This window comes from Grampus griseus (genome assembly GCF_964374135.1).
Source record: "Grampus griseus genome assembly, chromosome: 9".
NCBI lineage: Eukaryota > Metazoa > Chordata > Mammalia > Artiodactyla > Delphinidae > Grampus > Grampus griseus.
In genome coordinates, this window is record NC_139003.1 from 5,675,938 (window position 1) to 5,690,448 (window position 14,511).

Here is a 14,511-nt window from a genome sequence, read left to right on the forward strand (position 1 = left end):
CTGTGATGCGTAGTTCGTTGTTTTTAAGGCCTCACGTAAGCAAACCCGCATCCAGTGTAAATCGAAACTTTGTTCTTCTCACTCCGCGCTCTTGGCACGATGGTCAGCAAGGACGTCTAAGATCAGGAACAAAATGAATTTTTTCTTTTTCTTTTTCTTTTTTTTTTCTGAGCACCGGGTTTTCCCAGTGAGTTTTATTTGGGCAGATCTGGGGACGGGGCGGCCCTGCATCTAAAAGAAGGCGTTGGGCCTCTTGGTGGTGAAGCGTGGCTTGTGCCGGCGACGGAGGGCCCGGCGGGGCAGCGGGAATTGGACCTTGGAGTCGTGGGGCTGCTTGGCTTCTGGTCGGCAGCACTTGCTGGCTGCCGTCTCCTCCCCCTTCACGACCTGGATCGAGTGGGCCCGGGCACGGTGCCGGGAGCCCATGCCTCGGTCTGCAGGTATCAGGAGGGGGGCACTTGGGGGACGAGGGGCCACAGCATCTGGTCCCAGCAGGTACTGGCTACCAAGTGTGTAGAACCTCCAAATCCACTTTGAGGGGCACGGCTGCAGCCCCCCAAAGGCGACAAGATCCACTCGCTGTTAGCATCTCTGTTGAAACCGCTGTTACAAGAAACAGCAGTTCTTGGGTTTAGGTGCTTGGAAAATGAATTTTTTCATGTTGGTTTTTCTTCCTTGGTATTTCAAACCCAGCCTTGTTAGCCAAGTGCTCACATGCATGAAAAGGGCTGGTGCCTAAGGAAGGGGGGAGGGAGGGGGGAGCACATGCAGGTGCGCACCACACGGCCATCTTGTCTACCTGGTTTATTTTTACAAAACGGGGTTGGCTAGTTAGTGGTGAGACTAGGCCTGGATCTTCAGGCTCCTGAAATGCAGGCCTGTCCTCTGCATCGCTCTGCTGGCCCCTGTTCGCTTTCTTCCGGTGGCACCGCCGTTCTCCTTTCTCCCCTTCTCTCCAGACGTAGCTCACGCCAGCACAGCCTGGCCCTGTGAAGTCACCAGCTCGTGGCTCCCTGGTGTCTGGAGCCACTGGCCTGGTGTCTGGCGTGGCTGCCAGAGTCGCTTCTGTTCGCTCACTGAGCCTATTCACGGGCCCTGGCTGCAGCCTCGGGAGACTCGAAGGCATTGTTCACTCTCAGAGGCTGACAGAGGCGCTAACAAAGGCCTCAAGGAGCTGGGGAAGGAGGGAGAGCCTTCTCGGAAGAACAAGACAGGGGAACCTGTGTGTCCTTCTTGGTTTTGTTGCCACAGCTCCGTGCTGTCTGGGCCCATGGGAAAGTCATCTTAATCAGAGGTGGACCCTTTTCATTCTCCGGAGTTGAGGCCCGGCTCTTCCGGGTGTGTCCGTGGGACGTCCCCGCCCCTCCAGCCATTTCTCCGAGCGCCTCTGGTTTTGGCCTTACAGGCAGTTCACTCCTGGTGCTCATGGAGCGCTGCTGGTGGTGTTGGTGCTGGTTTTCCTTTTGTCCCGTTTCCTCCAGCCAGACTGAAAGGTGGGACTTGTCTGCTGCATCTTGACCTGGCCCATAGCAGCTGGCCAGTCGGACACATGGTTCTCCTGAGAGACTGAATTTGGCAGTTTATCCTACAATTAGGAAATAAATTGGGACTGGAGCCTTGACCGCGGCCTCACGGAAGACTCCAACCCCAAACCATCCAACCAAGCTGCTCCCAGATTCCTGACACACTGAAACTGTGCGAATTAATAAACATTTATTGTTGTTTTAAGTCAAAAAAAAAAAAGCAATAAAACAAAAACAAAAAGAAAGAAATTGGTCTCTGTAAAAGGAATGGGGGGACTTCCCTGGTGGCGCAGTGGTTAAGAATCCACCTGCCAATGCAGGGGACACGGGTTCAGGCCCTGGCCCAGGAAGATCCCACATGCCGCGGAGCAACTAAGCCTGTGCACCACAACTACTGAGCCTGCATGCCACAACTACTGAAGCCGGGGCACCTAGAGCCCGTGCTCCACAGCAAGAGAAACCACCGCAATGAGAAGCCCGCGCACCGCAACGAAGAGTAGCCCCCACTCGCGGCCAACTAGAGAAAGCCCGTGTGCAGCAACGAAGACCCAACACAGCCAAAAAAAAAAAAAAAAAAAAAAAAAAGTAGGTTAAAAGTGATGGAGGATTGTGTCAGCATTACCCCATTTTTCCCTTTATTGTGACACCAATATTCAAAAACAGAAAAAAGATTTAGGTATATCGTGCTTACCTGGCCCCCTTTCCTTTCATAAGACAGTTTTCCCCCCACTGGTAAAGTGGCATAAGTGTGAGCAGAAGTCCCCTCTCTGGTGAAAATGTCTCTACTCTTTCTGGCTGGCACGGAAGAGAAAACATCTTTGAAGGTACCCATCCTTGCCCCGCCAACGCTGCCCCGCCACCGCGGGGAGCCCCCCTGTCCCTCCAGCATCCCCTCCCGTCCTTCAGCAACACCAGCGTCCCTCCAGGCACCCATGCTTCCCTCCTCTTGGCCTGTGGAACCACGCTTTCTGGAAGGGTGAGTCGCGCACCCAAAGTGTGATTCTAAGTCTGTGTGTTCCTTCCCTGGACGATATTCCAGTTTAATCACGGCAAAAACAGTCTAGAATTTGGATCCGGCTGTGACCTCTGCCATTCACTCCCTAAAGTGAATGGATCCGTAATTTTTCTAAGCCCCAGTTTCTTCACCTGTGAAGTGGGGTCATAAACCTGCCCCCTTTCTCTCTCTCGGGGTGGGATGGGGGGTGGGAGCTGCTAGGAGTGTGTCCCAGCACTTTGTAACCAGTAAGACGGTATCGTAAGACTCCACCCTCTTAGAGATGTTTCAGGTTTCAGTGCAAAGAGGGGGCGAGTTTTTGGTTCTAGGAAAGTTCTTTCCCCGTACCCGAAGCTACACACATTCCGAATCCACACAGCATTTTACCTGTCCCCTCCTCCACCCCCACCCGCCCCCATAGTCCAGGGTATCGTCCTGTTTCCCAGCAGGAATCACCTGCTCTGGGAGGGGAGGAGAGAGGAAGCAGGAGGCCAGGTGGAAAGGTGGATGCATCTCTTGAACTTGGAAAGATTTCCATGAGAGGAGCTTCCCTGAGGGACGTGGAGTTCCATTTGGTTCTACCAGAAACAGACTGTTCCCATCACCGGCTGGAAAGCCCGGCATCTTCTCCTTATCCTGGGCAGCTCCCCGAGGCTGTGTGTGTCTAGGGCGCGTCCTCTGCATCCAGCCGTCCCTTTTGCCCTCTGTGGGGACCGGGTCAGGATCGCCCTGGTGCTCGTGTGGGATGAGTCCTGGGGGACACAGAAGCTGCCGTCGGGGCTTTAAGGAGCCGTCTTAGGTAGCAGGCTACTTCATCGCAGTCTCTTTAATTCTTCGCACTTGAGAAACGAACATTCTGTCCCAAGAACTAGCCAGGAGTTCCACCAGCTCTGAAAGTCCCCCCACAGTGGCCACTAGGCTTCATCCGGAAGACTGTCGTAAGGGGGACAGCATCCTACAGAGAGAAGGGGAAATGGGGAGAGTTGAGGGGGAGAGCGGGCCTGGGGGGCAGCAGGCCCTGTCCTCCGTCTGGTCGGAGCCGGCTGGGCGCCAGGATCAGGGCGCTTCCAGACAGTGTTAGCCGGCCTCTTGCCTCAACAGCAGAACAGTGGCTGAAAACAGCGATTTTCTGAATAACAAATACATCATTCATGTGGTATTATGCATCATATTGAAAAATAGCAAAGGGCCCACCGTGATCCTCTTCCCTGCCGGCCGTTCCCATCACCAGATGCAGCCCGTGTTTCCAGATCCTCCCAGGCACTCTGGGCGAGTGCAGACAGTGGGATGCAGGTGTACAGGTTCTTCCCCGTCTGTGAAACTCTAAATGGATCCTTCTATGCAGACGGCTCTGCAGTTTGCGTCCTTCACTTACCCCTCTGTCTGGGAGATGAGAAGGACGGTGGGGCTTGCCGTGTTCCGTAGGGAAGAAGGCTGTGGACGTGCAGTGCGTTATGTAGCCTCTTCCTGCTGATGAGCACCTGTGTCTCAAGCTCTGCTCTGGAGCACCAGGGAGGTGGATGACCGCAGACACTGGCTGGTTAGTGCTGACACGAATACGTCTGACACACGAATGCCCAGTAGCAGAATGGCTGGGGAAGAACTTGTGTTTGTAGTCGTGAGAGATGCTGCCGAAATGACCCCTCAGAGGCACTGATTTCCTCTGGCCTCGGAAAATTCCCCCGCGGGCCTGGAGCGGGGTCGCTGCCGGATGGGGACGGGTCTAGACTGAGCCCTGCGAGACCGAGTAGGGTCCACCCCACCCTGGTGCTTGTTGCTGCTGGCTGAGGGTGCAGAGGTCACTGGGGCCGCTTGTCCTTTATGTGAAGAACTCAGGCCCCCGAGGGGCTCCGCCTGAGGGGTCCCTGCGGGTGGTCAGGATGTGGTCAGTGGCACAGGCTTTTGAGCCTAAGAGCCGCCCCCCCCCAGTCCAGCTCTGTTTCCCCCTCTGTTCGGTCTGCAGCACAAACCCCGAATGCAGGGAACACCCCAAAGAAAGCACAGGAAGGGCCCCTGTGTCCAGTGGCCCAGGCGAGAGTTGGGAGCAGGGACCAGGACGTTTCCCGCTGGACCGTGGCGCCTACGTGGGCTGTCACAGGAGCCAGTGAAGGCCACGCCACCACCCCTGGGGCCTGAGGCCCGCGAGGTGTCTGTCCACAAACAAAGCAGCCCGAGGGCTTCCTTCTCCCATCCGGCACAACCCTCTGAGAGGCTCGGGCCCGCCCCAGCCTGGCCCGTGGCCTCACTCCTGCTCCGTGGGTATCACCCACAGCCTGGCCTGCCTGCCAGAGCGCCTGCATCTCCCCCTGCAGAGCTGCTGGACCATCAGATCTCCAGCTGCTCGGGGTCCCTAGTCTCCCTCCTCCCCTCCTCACTCCCCCAGCCCCATCTCCAAACGGGCCTTGCTTCTCAAGACCTTTGGGGTGGAAACTTAGGGGCCTTTGCTCTTAGGGGCCTTTCACGTCATAAGTCTGGAGACCTTCAAAACCGTGGTGACAGCATTCTACTTCCTGCTTTCACCTGGAGCTCCTCCCAGGTCAGCCTGGGGCCCGGGCGGCAGGGATCCCCACTTGGCGTGGTTCCGTGGGATAAGGGGTCCCTGGAAAATGACACTCCTCCTTTACCTGGTTGCTCTCCCAATGCGTCTGCCTGGGAAATATGGGAGGGAAGGTGCCAACTGAGCTTGAGCCCTGGCCCTGCCCCCTTCTCTTTCTCTGCCTGTTGGGGGCCGGCATTGACCAAGCACCTGCCCCTGGCCCAGGACAGCTCTGGGCCGATGATGCGTTTGGGGGCTGGGGGGAGGGGCGGGGAGCGGGGAGAGAATTCCATACTTTACATTTGGTTTGGTGTGAAGCAGCTCGTTGTTCACTCTGGTAGCGCTCGGTACAGACGAAGTGTGCTGAGTTCAGGGCTGGGAGGCTCCTAGGGCCGCAGAGTCAGCAGGAGGGAGATGGGATGAGTTAGGCGGCCGCTCTGGGGGGTGTGTGCACAGCGATGGCGTGAGAGGACGTGGCACAGAGCAGCACAGAGAAAGAGCCCCAGGCTGGTGGCTCGTAGGCTGACCAGTCTTTGTCAAGGTCAGAAAGAACGGGAGGATGGCCGTTGGACCATGTCTACTGATGTCTTTGCTTTGGCTTGCGTGATTAAGTATTTTTAAATAACCAATTTAAAATAAAAATTTTATTCAGTTACCTATAAATGTGAGAGATCAGACTCAAATCCGGAGTCTGATCTTAGAAAACAAATCAATATCAGGCAACATTATTGTATTCATTTCCTAGAGCTGCCATAACAGAGTACCACAAACTGGGTGGCATAAAACGACAGAAGTTTTTTTCTCTCACAGTTCCAGAGGCTGGAAGTCTGAAACCAAGGTGTCAGCAGGGCCACGCTCTCTCTGAGACTCTGGATCGAATCCCTCCCTGCCTCTTCTAGCTTCTTTGTGCCTTCTTCCAGTTTTGTTGAGAAATAATTGATATGCATCTCCGTATACGTTTAAGGCACACAGCACGATACTTTGATTTGCGTGTATTGTGAAATCATGATCACAGTGGGTCGGCTAACATCCCTCATCTCTATAGAAACAATAAAAAGAAAAGAAAAAGGAAAAGAACTTTTCTCCCTGTGACGAGCGCTCAGGATTTACTTTCTTAACAACTGTCCTGTATATCATACAGCAGTGTTGACTACAGTCGTCATTTTGTACACGACATCCCTGGTACTTATTTATCTTATAACTGGTCATTTGTACCCTTTGATCACCTTCCTCCACTCTTCTAGCTTCTGATGGTCGCCAGCAGCGCTTGGTGTTCCTTGACGCATAGAGGCGCCACTCTGATCTCTGCCTGTGTCATCACATGGCCTTCTCCTCTGTGTGTGTGTGTGTGTGTGTGTGTGTGTGTGTGTGTGTGTGTGTGTGTGTGTGTCAGTGTGTGTGTGTGTCTGTGTCTTCTCCTCTTATAAGGACACTACACATAGAGTTAAGAGCCCGAACTACTCCAGTATAATCTCAGCTTGATTCCATCTGCAAAGACCTTATTTCCAAATAAGGTCACATTCATAGGTACCGGAGGTTAAGACTTTAACATATCTCTCTGGGGGTGGGGGAACGCCATTCAGCTCATAACAATGATCTTATGGTGTAATCAGCTAGGTGTGAGTGAGAAAGGCCCCCAGGATTGTACCAGCCCTGTTGAAGTGGATGGCCTGTCACCCTGGCAGAGTCCTGTCCCCAGCCTCCTTGCAGTTCCTTGGTCACCGATCCCCACCCGCTTCCTCCTGGTTCCTGTCTATCTGAGTCTTCACTCTGCAAGGCTCCTTCCTTCCCCAAGCCGCCCCCGGCCTGCATCTTCATGGTGATTCTCACTGCTGCACACTCACGGTGACCATCTTCACGTGGCACATTTTGACAATAACAGCGTGTCTCGTCTGGTCCCCGGTGTACGTTGTCAGGTGACGTCTGCAACCCTGACCTTTGTCTCTGCTGAATACTTCGTGAACTTCCTTATGTCTCCTCCCGAGTAATATGGGTTCCCCTCCGCGTGCTCTTGGCACCATGCTCTGTAGGGGAGGAGGGGAGATCCAATGGTCTTGGACTCAGTGGCAGAAAATAGCCTCCGAAGTGTGTGTGTAAGAAGTCTTTCACCCCGACAGCTTCTGAACTGTCGGAGCGGTCCCTTCACAGCAAGGCGGCTCTGCCCGCGACTCAAGTCGGGTGACGAGGGGATTTCTGGGCACAGCTGATTCTAAGGGATTAGAAGTCATTGTCTACTAGCTTGTCCCCAGTATTCAGAATTTGATCTTTTATATTCCTGCCATTTGAGATTTTTGGCCCTTGTAGATGGAAGCCCCTTTCCCTGTGTCAGCCAGATTTCTAACGGCCCTGTGTGGTTTCCTCCTCAACTTCAGGCCTCTCTTCCTCTCCATCAACACCCACCCAAGTGGTCAAGCAGCACACGTTTCCTCTCGAATCCTATAAGCATGAGCCTGAGCGACTGGAAAATCGCATCTATGCCTCCTCTTCCCCTCCGGACACAGGCCAGAGGTTCTGCCCGTCCTCCTTCCAGAGTTCAGCCAGGCCTCCGTCAGCATCGCCAACACACCATTCTCCCTCCAAATCTGTAAGTCTGGGCCTTCTCCTGGGGGCCGGGCCGCCAGCTATGGGAGGGAGGGCAGAGTCTGTACACAGCTGAAACTAAAGCTGTGCACTCCTGTGACATTTTTGGTACATTTTATCATGAATCACAAACTGAGAAAAAAATGGCGAGGGCACAGTAGGCAAACGGAAACCAAATGAATGGTAACATCTGGAACATGATCAGAAAAAGCTTTTTGCTCTCTTAGCTTCTTCTTTTTTTTTTTTTGCGGTACGTGGGCCTCTCACTGCTGTGGTCTCTCCCGTTGTGGAGCACAGGCTCCCCACGCGCAGGCTCAGCAGCCATGGCTCACGGGCCCAGCCGCTCCGCGGCATGTGGGATCTTCCCGGACCGGGGCACGAACCCGCGTCCCCTGCGTCGGCAGGCTGACTCTCAACCACTGCGCCACCAGGGAAGCCCTCTTAGCTTCTTTTTAAAAATCAGTCATTAAAAGCTTTCTTTGAATTTATCTTGATTGGGTTACTAAAGTAAAAAGTCATAGGGAAAGCCAAAAAATGGTTTCTTGTAGAAATTTTATTCTAGATTTTAAAGATTTAAAGTCTGACATCATTTGACTTGGGAAGCATCCTGGGAAAGGTGAACCTTTCAAAGCAGAGTGGGATTTGCATCCTTCGGAGGATTGGGACTCGTGGGTGTGGATGGAAGAAGCTGGCTTAGCACCAGCGCTTAAACACTCTGCATTTCAACACCGTGGGCCCTACGTGTGGGGACCACCATCACCGCCCCCTAGTTCGTGTTGGCTACCACAGACCCTCAACATCATTCCTGTGCCCAGCAAGGACACGAGGACCGTATCGCTAGAGTCTATCCAGATGGATGTAACTATTTTATTCAGCTGTGGTGTTAGCTTCCTGCGGCTGCCGTAACAAAGGGGCACAAACTGGGGGGCTTAAAACAACAGGAGGCTATTCTCTCACGGTTCTGGGGGCTGGAAGGGGGCAATGAAGGTTTCGGCAGGACCACGTTCCCTCTGCAATCTCTGAGGGGGGGAGGATATTTCCTGGCCTCTCCCAGCTTCCTGTAGCCCCAGGATTTTCTTGGATTGGGGCAGCGTCACTCCACCTCCATCTTCACGTGGCTGTCTTCCCTCTGTCTCTGTTTGTGTCCAGTTTTAAACTCTTATGAGAACACCAGTTGTGTTGGATGAGGGCCCAACCTAACTCAGTACGACCGCTTCTTGATGACCTCTGCAAAGACCTGATGTCCAAATAAGGTCGCATTCACAGGTATCAGTGGTCAGGACCTCAGCGTAGCTTTTTGGGGGACACCATCCAACCATAACAGTTGCTACCTTTGGGGAGAAAGAAGATGTGTTTGTCATGCAGAGAACCTACTGTGACTCTTCTTGTTCGTCTGATGATTATTTTATTAGGTGTAAGCTTAGCAGAGTATTGTTTTAAGTGCTGAGGAATAAAATGCAAGGTGTTGTCTCTGCCCTCTAGGGCTTACAGTCTTACTGGGAACAGAATAGCACTCAGATAAAACAGTTAAATAAAAGCGGAAAGTAGGTTGGGTGGGCATCTGGAGTGAAACAAATAGTCCACACTGCAGGGGATGGGAAAGGGAAAAGACTGTGTGGTCTGATAAGGGCCAGGAAGCCTTGGGAGATTGTAGGGTCTAAATTCTAAATAAGGGGAGAGGGGAGGGGAGGGCCTCCTGGAAAAGAAAATTAGCCATGGCTTGGGGTGGGAAGGAGTGTGACGTGTAGCATAGGGTAGGAGCTGGGGTTGGGGGGCTGTCTCTGGGAGGTGGGCATCTGGCAGAGATTGGGGACAAGAGGACCGCTCACTAGAGACGTGGAGAGGTGCAGGCCTTGGCCGCTTACAGCTAAGGGTCCAGGAGGAAGGTCATCCGTGTTCTTGGGTATGAATGAGAAAAGATCTAGAGGTTTCTGTTCTCCCGGGCATTTAGCAAAGAGACTTGGTCATAGAGATAATAGAACAAATATACCCAAAAAAGGAATGATGCGGCAACCCAAAGATGATCACACGCAGGAAGCCACTACTCCCCTCGGGCTGGAGGGACGTGTTGGGAGCCCATCGGATGGGAGGTGGAACCAGTGTGTCTGCCTGGCAGGAGCTGGAACCGCAGAGGAGAAGCAGCCACTGGCCAGAGATGCCATGCGAGGCAGAGGGGTAGAAAGTCTGGCGTCTCCACTGCTTCCTGCCTTCCACCTTGTGCCAAACCTGCCGAGAGGCCAGTGGGCCAGGAGGTCTGGGACAGAAACCCTGGGGGAGGAGGGAGGAGACCGGAGGAGGGAGCGAAGAGGGAAGCGACTGGTCGAGAGGCATCAAGTCTCAAAATGTTGGCTTCTTCTCATGGACCAGGGATAACTGACAGGTTAGCCCCGTGTAAGAAGAGACACTGCATGGACGAGGAGACGGTCATTTCGACTTTAGATCATTTGAAGTGATGGTACGGACGCAGACACAGGGTTTTTCCGTGATTGCAGAAGTTCTGTGCTCGGGACAGCCTCTCCCAGTTTAAGTGAGAGAGAATCCAGAGGGCGTTCTGGGTCTGCCTGCTGTGCCCTGCCCCCACCCCGACTGTGACTAGAAAGTGATATTCTTAACTGTTCATACCGCACAACTACGAAGCTCTTGGTGAAAGCCAGCAAGCCTGGGCCCTTCCAGGCTTTCTGAGGCGGTTCTGGGGCCAGGGAGGAAGGGTTCTCGGCTGTATCCCGTACTCAGCGCTGGGCACGGACCCTGTGCCCTGGTCAGAGCCTGCGATTCCACAAACAGACTGGGGGAACTGATAGCACTGTGAAGTTTCAACAACGTGCAGATGTCATGGATGGATAAACATGATGGAAACATACAATGGAATATTATTGAGCCTTGAAAAGGAAAAGAAATCCTGACGGACAATACAACGTGGATGAACCTTGAGGACGTTATGCTAAGTGAAATACACCAGTCTTAAAAGGACAGATGTTGTATGATTCCACTTATAGGAGGTTCCTAGAGCCGTCAGATTCATAGAGACAGAAAGCAAAATGGTGGTCACCAGGGTCTGGATGGGGAGAAATGGGGAGTCAGTGTTTAATGGGGACAGAGTTTCAGTTTGGGAAGATGAAAAAAGTTCTGAAGATGATGGTGGCGATGGTCGCACAACCATATTAATGTACTTGATGCCACTGAATTGTACTCTTAAAAATGGTTAAAATGATGAATTTTATGTTAAGTATATTTTACCACAGTTTTTTTTCCTAATTTAGGAAGCCACAGTTATTTGGACTCCATATACCTTATTGTCCATGATCATTTTACAAAGTTCACCTTGTACAGTCTATTAAGAGGTGCTTCTAGGCAATTTGGTAAAATAAGTGACAAGGGGATGGTAGCTGTCTATTTTAGAAACTATATGCAAAATTTATTTTAAGACCCGTTTAGCAGCACATAGGTACAAAACAATTAATGCACTTAGCTTTACCTGTATATAGGTTATAAATACAATTTTAGAAAACCCTACACATCTGTATACAGCAGTTAATGATAGTAAATCTCTATAGTCTCAAAATATATCATTATGCCCATTTTACCTTCACCTAATACATATTTGATTATTCTAATATACTATTAATGCTGATTGAGCAATCCTTTAATTATTATGAATTAGAGACACTTTCGGTTGTATCCTTTCACCACATTTTTGTTAATGATCCAGTCAACACTGCAATGTTTATATAGTTTGAGCTTCAGAAAATCAAATTCAAATCAGAGGGCTTCCCTGGTGGCGCAGTGGTTGAGAGTCCGCCTGCCGATGCAGGGGACACGGGTTCGTGCCCCGGTCCAGGAAGATCCCACATGCCGCGGAGTGGCTGGGCCCGTGAGCCATGGCCGCTGAGCCTGCGCGTCCGGAGCCTGTGCTCGGCAACGGGAGAGGCCACAGCAGTGAGAGGCCTGCGTACCGCAAAAAAAAAAAAAAAAAAAAAAAATCAGAAAATCAAAACCAAAACACTTATGTTTTGAAATGATCTGTTTCAAAATTGGAAGACAGTGTTCCCACTGGCTACAGACATTAGACAGGGGCCTTCATCATGTGTAAGTTTTATCACACAAGGCCTCCAGGAGCTTCTTTGGCGTGTTGGTCACAGCCTCTGCAGCTGTAGTTTGGCCCAGGTCTCTGCTTTCGGCAGCCCTTGGCAGCAGGGCTGGTGATGGATTCAAGTTCATTTAAGTGTTTCTTTCTAATTGGATTATGTTGACTGTCCTTATGTGCTAAGTTCCTTAAGCGTTTAGCTGATTTCATGCATTCCGTTACTGGCATAATCTTTATAGAGGCATGTGAGCTGCTTAAAGACGTCTATCAGCCCGAAAATATTTAGATATAATTCATCTCTGCCTTTTGGAATAAAAAGATGCTCTCTGTAAACATTGACTTTTATAAAAGCGGATCACTTTTATAAAATCACTTTTATAATCACTTTTATAAACTTTGTTCCCATGAATTTTATTCTAAAATTGGAAAGGGGGTGAGGGTAATGAATTAGTCTTTAGTAGACAGCACTCATTTTATCATTTATTTACTCAGCAAATATTTATGAAGCAACCGCTGGGTGCCAGACACTGTGCTCGGAAAGGCTGATGGGATGACAAGTACGTAAGCGGCTCTTATGAGGCAGGGACAGTGTTCATTTTGTTCGCCATTTATGAACAGCACATTATGCAGGGGAGGGGTTCGATAAATAGCTGAGGACTCACTGAACAAAGGAAGGAGCTCCTGTCTATTGGGGGGCCACAAACAGGGAAATAGTCGTAATAGAATATTCGATAGAGCCTGTGTAGTTCTCATGGGAGAAAATCTCCAGTCCAGTGTGAGCACAAACGCCAGGCCCAGGGCTTCCCGGGTGGTGCAGAGGTTAGGGATCCGCCTGCCAACGCAGGGGCCGTGGGTTCGAGCCCCGATCCGGGAAGATCCCACACGCCGCGGAGCAACTAAGCCCGTGCGCCACAACTACTGAGCCTGCTCTCTAGAGCCTGCGAGCCACGACTACTGAGCCTGCATGCCACAGCTACTGAGCCCATGCGCCACAACTACTGAGCCTGCGCTCTAGGGCCCATGAGCCACAACTACTATGCCTGCGCTCTGGAGCCCACGAGCCACAACTACCGAGCCCGCGTGCCACGACTCTAACGCCCGCGCACCCAGAGCCTGTGCTCCACAACAGGAGAAGCCACTGCAATGAGAAGCCCACGCAGCGCAATGAAGAGCAGCCCCTCCTCACTGCATCTAGAGAAAACCCATGCGCAGCAACGAAGACCCAGCACAGCCAAAAATTAACTAATTAATTAATTAAAAAAAAAAAACAATCCCAGAGGAAGGAAGTGGACATTTTTTGCAGCAGCAGCAGAGAGCAATAATCAGCTCTGCATTTTAGGATGGTCCCTCTGGTGGGGTGTGGAAATTAGATTGGATTTGGGTACAGCAGGGGCTCAGATGAGATGCAGTGTGAAATGATCTGGGCCTGGTGGCAGCTGACAGTGGAAAGAAGGGGGCTGGTGTTAAAACGTAGAGAGCTGTTTAAGACGTCGGATTGAAAGGAGCTGGGGATGTAGTGATTGATTAGTTGAGGGCAGAAAAGAGAAGAATCAAGGACGATTCCGAAGGTTTTGCCTTGGGAAACTGGATGGGTGGTAGTTGCACTTGCTGGGATAGGGAACAGAGGAGGAGAAGCAGGCTGTGTGCGTGTGCTTGTGTGTATGTGAGCACATGGGGGTGTGTATAAGTGGACACATGTGTGTGTTGGCTGGTGCTGGTACAACAGGTGCCCGTGGGATAATTAAGTGGAGGTGTCCAAAGGGCAACTGGATTTGTGAGTCTGGAGCTAAAAATTAAGATTTTAATTAATTTGTTTGTTTGTTTATATTTATTTTTTTGACCGCACCACGCGGCTTGCAGCATCTCAGTTCCCCAACCAGGGATTGAACCCGGGCCACGGCAGTGAAAGCCTGGAATCCTAACCACTAGGCCACCAGGGAACTCCCCTGGAAATTAAGATTTTTAAATCATCAGAATGTAGAAGGTAATTTATGCCATGATAGTAGATGAAATAATCCGGAGAGATGTATGGTAGTTGAGAAGAAAGCCAGAAGAACGTGGGCATTTGAAGGACAAACAAAGGATGGGGATTCTGAACTGCCTGGAAAGTAGGCAGAAAACCAGGCAAACACGGTATCACAGAAGCACAAGAACTGTATTTCGTTGTGTTTCGTGCATTTGGAGGGCGTGATCAGTGACGTTCCTGGCCATGGACCGTAAGGACTGAGGTCATCGGTAGCCTCGGCAGGAATACTTTCAAGGGCACCGTCAAGAGCAGAAGCCGTGTGATGTGGGGTGAATGATTAAGAGGTGAAGATGTGGAGGTCTCTAGTGTAGATGACTTTCCAGAATCCTGACTTCGAGGGGGAAGAGATGGGGCTGTAGCTGGAAGAATGGAGGTGATGGTTTGTTCCCATAAGGATTTAAACACTGCCAGGGAACGAGTTAGTCGGAAGGGAGCAGTTAAAGATAGAAGGGGGAAAGCAAGCATTACATCTGGGCTTGTAAAGGAAATGGGTGAGTTTCCTTAGGAGGAGGGAGCACACGGTGAGCGTATTTGCCTGGAACCAATGGAAGAATCATCTTCCGTGGGGTTGAAAACTTGATGTGAAGGTGTTCAAATGATCGGTCCTGATCCCATTTCCTTTCTACAGCAGTCACGCCCGTCTCCCCCTCATTTTCTTCTAGTAATTTCACTCTTGACCTGTGTCCTCAATCAGAGTACCTAGAAGCAGAGGCTGAGACGGGGTTTCAGATGCAAGTTTATTTATTAGGAGTGCTCTCAGAAGAAAGC

At 51.3% G+C, this 14,511-nt stretch overlaps 1 protein-coding gene across 2 annotated transcripts in view; it reads left to right on the plus strand.

The window, feature by feature from the left end:
• The window catches only part of PRKAG2 (protein kinase AMP-activated non-catalytic subunit gamma 2), a 277,365-nt gene that overhangs the window by 166,056 nt on the left and 96,798 nt on the right, over positions 1–14,511 (plus strand). For both annotated transcript variants that reach the window (XM_082661762.1, XM_082661763.1), the window contains exon 4: positions 7,426–7,637. In XM_082661762.1, coding sequence (XP_082517888.1) covers positions 7,426–7,637 — 212 coding nt within the window. The remainder of the gene's footprint in view (positions 1–7,425; positions 7,638–14,511) is intronic.